Consider the following 7279-nt stretch of genomic DNA (forward strand, 5'->3'; position numbering starts at 1 on the left):
CTATGTGGGGGGGGGATGGCTACAATTACACGCGCATGTTTTGTTAGCAACAAGTATGGTATACATGGTGGCGCTCCAAGGCATTTAGGGACGTAACAGATTTTGCAGTTCACTCGGTGCCACGTTCACAGACAGATATGTATGCAAACAACAGCACTGACCAAACATCACCCTGAAACCAAGCCTCGTCCTTTCTGTCTGTCTCTGTCAGATACATCAGTTGGCGCTCAGATGCTCTCCAGCCTCTCTCTCTCTCCTCTCTCCGGGAAAAAAAATACAAAATAAAAAAATAAAAAATCCTGCTCTGCCTGTTACCACGGCAACTTGTCTGTCCTGGATCCCCCAGAGTTCCGGTGAAGTCGGAGAGATGGATGAGAGGAGGGGAAGTGGGAGAGAATGGGAGGAGGAGTGAGAGCGGGGTGGCTGGCAAGTAGAGGAAAAGGTAGATGGTTCGGTGGGCAGAAGGAGAGGTTGAACAGAGAGATGATGGAGAGACAAAGAAAATACAGAGGAAGAGAGAGAGAGAGGAGGAGAATCAGGAAGAGAGTCAGGCTGAAAAACCATTTATAGCCATCAGTGTCTGCAAATGAAAGAGATAATATGGAGAGGAAGAGGAAGCTCCGGTGTGAAACTCCGGCCTACAGATATACACATTAACTCAGCTGTCCTGCAGTGTATCTGTGATTGTGCTCATATCACCTACAAAACTCACACTCGATGTATTTGTGATCTGTGAAGTATATAGACAGTTACCTGCACCTCTACTCACTTCCTACTTACTGGAGTGAGTGATCCTCTTCATTCTCGCTCCTCTGTTACATTTTCAGCCTGAGCTGTGAGGTGGGGGATTAGTGGAATGATGTCAGAAGTGGGTTTATTATAGGATTTAAAGCCATTTCCACGCTAGCAGACCTCCTCAGCTCAGCTGCTTCCGAGCATCTAATAGGAAAAAGTAGAGGAGTGAGATGTTGGTGCTTCAGTGTGTTTAGTTTTATTTTGGTGGGGTAGGATTTCAGCCAAATTGGATGGGAAGCATTCGTTTCCAGAGTAAAGGGGTTGTCGTCCAACATAAATCTTTGCCTCAGCGATGACTTATTAGAGCCGTCTTATGGCCTTTGGTTCATTTAAGTGGCTCTACTGTGTAGGCTCTCAGATTTTCCCCTACAACTATTTCCTGAATCTGTTTGCTAACTCCTCTTATTTTCCACTCCTAGGTACCCCTCAGGCTCTCCAGAACATTCGGGCTACCCGCCTCCTGCAGCAGCCGCAAACTCAGCAGCAGATGGTCCAGATGAGTTCTGTTCAGGCCCAGGGTGGTTCTGTGGGACCCCAAACTGACATGGGAATTCCCTACAGTAACCAGGGATCCAACCAGGGTTCCCTGTATGGGCTCAACCCCTCCATGAGCCAAATGATCCACCAGCAGCAGCACCAGAGCCAAAGCGTCCAAGCCTCCATGGGTCTTCCTCCACAGCACAACCCCACCGGGGGGCCACCCCGGCAGGCAGGTGCGGGTCCTGGAGTCGGAGGTATGCCGGGAGGACCCGGAGGTGGTGGAGCTGGAGGTTATGGAGGGCAAGGGATGCTAATGAACTCCATGCCCCAACAACCTCTTAAAGGACCTCCTAATGCCAAAGCTCAAACACAGAGACTGCAGAGCATGCTGGGAGGAGGCGGTGGGGGAATGGCAGCGGGCGGCTGGCCGCAGCAGCAAGGACAGAGTCTGCAGGCCATGGGGGGTGGAGTTGGAAGGACTACAGGAGGAGGGGGAGGAGATATGGTGGGGTTCAGCTCTGCCCAGGGTTATGGGATGCAGCCGGGTCAACCCCCACGCATGGCTAAGCAACACTTTCAGGGCCCGGGACAAGGGATGAGCCAGGGGATGGACCCTAGGTTGGGCAACCCAGCTGCGGGTATGGCTGGCCCAATGATGGGCCCTCACATGGGTGGTCAACCAAGGACCAACCAACCCCGCCCTATGGTTATGAACCAGGGAATGAACCAGGGGGTGATGGGCCAGGGAATAACTGGGATGGGGGGTTTCGTGCCAGGACCTGGGGGGCCAGGATTAGGGGCAAGTGGAGGTGGAGGAGGTGGATCTTACGGACCAGGGGCAGTCGGGGTTGGAGGTCAGCCGCAGGGCTACCAGAGGACAGCCAATCAGGACATGTCATCCTATGGATACGGGGGCGGGCCCTCAGGCGGAGGAGCCTTCGGATTGGGCGACGGCTCGGGGGCAGAGCTGGACTCAAGTGACGGTTGGATGGAGGAGTTTTTCTCGAGCTAATAGCCAACGGGGAAAGTTTTTACTGGATGAACTAAAAACGTTTAAAGTTGGACAAATTTTAAAACCTGAGAAAGTAAAACAAAAACGACGACATGACGTGGACTGGCATGTTTTTGTTTTGTAAAACATGAGCAAGGTTATAAATGAGTTCCTGTGTTACGTTTTGTGCGTATGTATGTGTGTGTGATGGAGAGAGCTATCATTTTGTCTTGTGCATATTAATGAAAAACCAATATAGAGATTAAGAGGTGTGTTTCCTAATTTTCCTTTTTTTCTCTATGGAATGAATTTTTCTTCAGTGTTTGAAAGCGAGGCCCATTTACGCAGCAGCGCTTTGAGCCTGAGCTTCAGCAGGGGCTGACTGAAAACTGTAGACTGATGAAGGGGAAGCAAGACTTGTTCTCAAGACAGCAATTTATTTGTGTTTGTGTGTTTGTGCCACCCTGATCAGTGCTTCAGATCTCTCAACTACGTGAGGAGCTGAAGGGAGTAGAAAGCACTCTCAACGCTCCCATTTCTCCTCTTAGATTTGAGCCCCCCCTCGTACAGACACACAAACACACACACTCACAAATCTGATTCCCTCACGCTCCTTCACTCTGTTCCTTTCACTTGATTTCCCTCTCATCCTCCATTCCTCTCTCCTCCCGTCTTTCCCACCCTCTCTCCAGAGACTCGTTCCTCGCTCTCAACGCTCCTTTCTCTGTTTAAACTGTGCACATCACAACAGAACAAATGATGCTCCTCTATTGTGCCACGCAAGCTCGCTCTGCCCTCTAGTGCTTTTGCTAGGCAACCGACCTGAGTGGCATTTTTATTTTATTTTTTTAAAGGGGGGTTGTGGTTCATTTCCTGTGTTGTGTCGCTGTGGTTGCACATGTAGACAAAGACGAAGGCAGTAAAAAGCAGCGAAAAGGAGGAGAGAATAGGCAGCTAAAGCAAGCACACGTAGACAACAACAAACAGACAAACAAGCGTCAGCCCGGGAGGATGTGCAGATGTGTGAGAGGCAGCAAACAGAACTAATATTAGGCTACACATTAAACCTTCTGTCTGCGTGACACAAACCACATCGCATGCATCAGGCAGACAGAAACGATCGCTGGGCACTGAATGTATTCAAGCACCACAAGTGACTTCTTCGTCTTAAAGAGACGAGAAAAAAAGCTCATTGATAAGCCCGCCCGCAGTGTTTTGTTAGTCGCTGTGTTTTTCTCTTACAGTGATGCTGGTAGTTTGTCAATTACACACGGAAAAGAAAGTTTAAATTAGTTTTTGCTGAGTTTTCTTTCTTAGTTCATCATCTTTTGAAAATCTGTTTGTCCTCCAGTCGCAGCACAGCTTTCCTTTTCCACTGTGGCTCAGCTTGTCGTCAGTCACCGTAGCCCTGCTTTACATCGTGGCTTCTCTCAGCTGTAAAACGCCCTCGTTTCAAACTATAACTGTGCTATACTGTAACACTACTGTGAAGAAATACAAGTCGGGCCCTTCTGGCGCTTTACAAGGAAAATGAACCACTGCTAAGCCTTGAGTTTGTTTTAAGGAGAGAGAGAAGCTTCAGATAGCCTTTAAGGGACAGCTCACCCCAAAGATAAAATTCTCATACTTTTCATCAGGTGTGTAGTTTTATTTGTCCTTCCTCCGGTCAGCTGCAGAGATTTCAACCTTCACTTAAGTGTAATGGAAATAAATTGCATTGCAGAAATCATGATCTGGTTACACAGAAAACATCCACAAACCATGTGCTTTACCAAACTACAGCCACCAACAACATCAATGTGCAGAAGTAAGAGGCAAACATGCGTCAGCCCATCACTACTTGTACACATAGTAGTGATGGAGTTGAGTTGGAACTTCTATCAGCTGTAATTCAGTATAAAGAAAGAAAATCTGTTGGTTTTGAAGTCCTAATATTGGCTTGTGGCCACTACTCTGAAGGGTTTTCGGACCCCAAATATGACCCTATTTGTATGAGACAGTGGACTGCTAAGCTATGAGCTCACACTTGCATGCTTGGTTAGGAAACCGCATCATTAAACTGTACAGGTGCACTGCACAGCCACAGGTACCGGCTAGCTAGTGACAACTAACAGATTTAACACATGAGCATTTTACTCATCAAAACTGAAGCATGGGTTGCTCCAAAAGACACCGAATGGTGAGAGGTGCAGTTCAGTAACCCCAGTTGTTTTGCATCAGGCTGTAAACATGTTTAATTCTGCTGTAAAGCTGGGCATTTTAACATGGGAGTCTATGGGGACTGAATCATATTTGAAGGCAGCCTCAAGTGGCCACTAGAGGAACTGCAACTTTAATTATTATTATTTTTATTATTATTTATTTTACCCACGGTTTATGTGATGTTTGAGGTAACCGTTTCATGATTCCTAGAATAAAAATGTTTGCAAAAAGTGCTGTTTCATAGAGATGAATAAAGAAAACTGGAGGCTGAAGGAAAAACATATAAAATGAAGGCTGGGGTGATCAGTCCCTTTAAAGTGTGACAGCAGTTAGTATCGAGATGATCAGTGCTTCCACTGAAGTTAGTGTCTCCCTTCCCCGTCGACTTCCTCTGCCCTGATGTTTGCATAATGAATATGTGTCAAAAAGGTTTTATTACTGTACTTGTTGGTAACATCTTACATCGCTAACGCTTTAAAAGATGAATGAAAGCGTGTCTGCATTACTTTGTATTTAGCTCATCAGAGTGAAAGTTTGGAGGACGATGCTGTAATCAACAAAACCAAAAAAGCCTTCTTCTCTGTAAACTAACTCCTTGTCATCATCTGTTCTCATGGTTGTTGGTGTTGTATAATCCAACCCTTTAAATACAAACTTTAACCACCACGCCCGTCGTCCTGTAAACGCCGCTGCGTTTGGCAGCACCCGCGAATGAATTTCTGTACTTTTTTTTTGGTTTCTGTCACCTTTGGGAAGTCCTCCATCTCACTGTGTGGAGACTGAATGTCAAGGATGGGCGGATATGTAGGGGTTTTATAGCATTCCCGAGTTTTACCAGGGGGAGCACGGTCACAAATTTAAAACCCTCTCGGTCGTTGAGCCTGCCTCGTGTAGGAAAAGCAGCGGAGCGCCCAAACCTGCGGGGGCTCCGATGCTCATGCTTCCAAAAGTTTGATGCCAGTCCAGGCAGGCTCATAAATCACATGTTAGAGGCAGTTTGTGGGAAAACACCTGAGGTTTACGAGTCCAACGCGGAGGCAGGAAGGTATAGAAACATGTGTGGGTCAGTGTTAAGGTCACAGCCAAAGTCAGGCAGCGTGACCTGGTTTGAAATCCCTTCAGGAAGAGAAAGGAAGCTTCCTCCAAATATCATTATGTACCGGGACCAAGTCTGTAGACAACATTTTAACGAAAACTGTTGTTATTGATGTTCTTTGTTTTATTTTATTTTTTTTACTGGTGCTGACATATATGTGATTATGAGAAAAAAAAGTATATAAAAGATAATGGCTATTTGTAAATATGTTTTTACAGGTTTAAATACATCAGATAATACAGTCTCTACTCTGTAAAGAATTTACTGTTTGTTGGAAAATAGAGAAGTATTTTTATTTTGAAGTTTTTTGGTTTCACTTTTAACCCATCTGAGCTATGCCATTGCACTTCAGACAATGTCTTACTACTAATTTGTATTGTAAACCTCCTCTCTTTTTTGGAATTTTTTTCAGTTGTTTTTTCTAGTTTGAGATTTGACTCGGTTCTTAAGCAGTGCTTATTTCTTTTTATCCTGTACAGAATTCTGAAAATGTTAACAAAAGATAATTACAAGAGACTTTTTTTGTTTGTTTTTTCAAAAAGATAAAATAAAGAGAGACTATTCTCGCTGATCATATTACATGAAAGCTTCTGTTTACACTGGGTTCATTTACATCATTTACACAGCAGCTGTCAAGACATGAAACGTGCACTCACTGGACACTGTTAGGTACACCTGGTTAGTACTGGGTTGGACCCACTTTTTCACCTTAGTTCTTAATTGCATTGATTTAACAAGGTGCTGGAAAACTTCCTCCGAGGTTTTTGTCCATATTGACATGATGGCGTCTGCAGCACATCCACGAGGTTTCTGAACGTCAGCGTTTCGTCTTGACCGTGTTAATATTACCGTTAACGAGCAGTAGAACAGGTGGCTGGTGAGTGTTTATAACCATTTACTTTGAATTCACTCAGTATTGCTCCAATCACAGCCAGACTGATCCATTAGGCTAAATTAACTAAACATAAAGGCTCAACTAAACTTTGAGCAACAGATGTTTGTCTTTTTTGTAACATAAAAATTTTTTGGAATCATGTTATTTGAATACAGCACTTCACTCTGACTGCAGAGATACATACCATCTCTACTTTTAAGGTTAGACTTCAAACTTGAAGCCTAACCTTGATGGCCTGATAAAGTAACCCTGAACCATCCTTTATTTATGCTACTTTAGCCTCAGGCTCCTGTGAGATTTACCATCATTCACCGAGTGATCCCCATGCATTTATATGCCAGTATTTCTTTGCCATAACTTTGTGTACTCTCACCATAGTTGGTGTATGGGTACACTCATATACCCATCTTTTCTGTTGTCTCTCCTCTCTCACCTCCAAAGGGGAGCTGATTGGAGAACAAGCCTGGTTCTGCTGAGGTCTCCTCCTGTTAAGAAGGAGTTCTTCATTCCCACCTTTTGCCATGGCTCACTCATAGGGAACTTTCTGATCATTGGGATTCTCTTTGTAGCATTGTATGGCAAGTTTATATTGTAAGCTTTACCTTACAATATAAAGCGCTTGTGCTTGTTATAGATGCAAAATAATACATGTTCATGCTTTCAAAGACGCTAGGCGGTGGTTGGATCCACTGCCCCTATTCCCAAAATTCCAGCAATTATCTTGGCTAAGCAATTAAGTCCATCCATTGTAATATGACAGTATGCCTTTTTTTTTAACCCTGATATTTTTACATTACTTTTTTTTCCTTCCACAGATGGG

General features: G+C 44.7%; 1 protein-coding gene across 1 annotated transcript in view; it reads left to right on the forward strand.

Annotated features, from left to right (window-relative positions):
• maml3 (mastermind-like transcriptional coactivator 3) overlaps nucleotides 1–6150 on the forward strand; it is a 67717-nt gene extending 61567 nt beyond the window's left edge. Inside the window, exon 5 of the mRNA XM_025908046.1 lies at nucleotides 1215–6150. Coding sequence (XP_025763831.1) covers nucleotides 1215–2287 — 1073 coding nt within the window. The 3' untranslated portion in view covers nucleotides 2288–6150. The remainder of the gene's footprint in view (nucleotides 1–1214) is intronic.
• Nucleotides 6151–7279: the final 1129 nt, after the last annotated feature.

Source organism: Oreochromis niloticus, linkage group LG6 (assembly GCF_001858045.2).
Source record: "Oreochromis niloticus isolate F11D_XX linkage group LG6, O_niloticus_UMD_NMBU, whole genome shotgun sequence".
Classification (NCBI taxonomy): Eukaryota; Metazoa; Chordata; class Actinopteri; order Cichliformes; family Cichlidae; genus Oreochromis; species Oreochromis niloticus.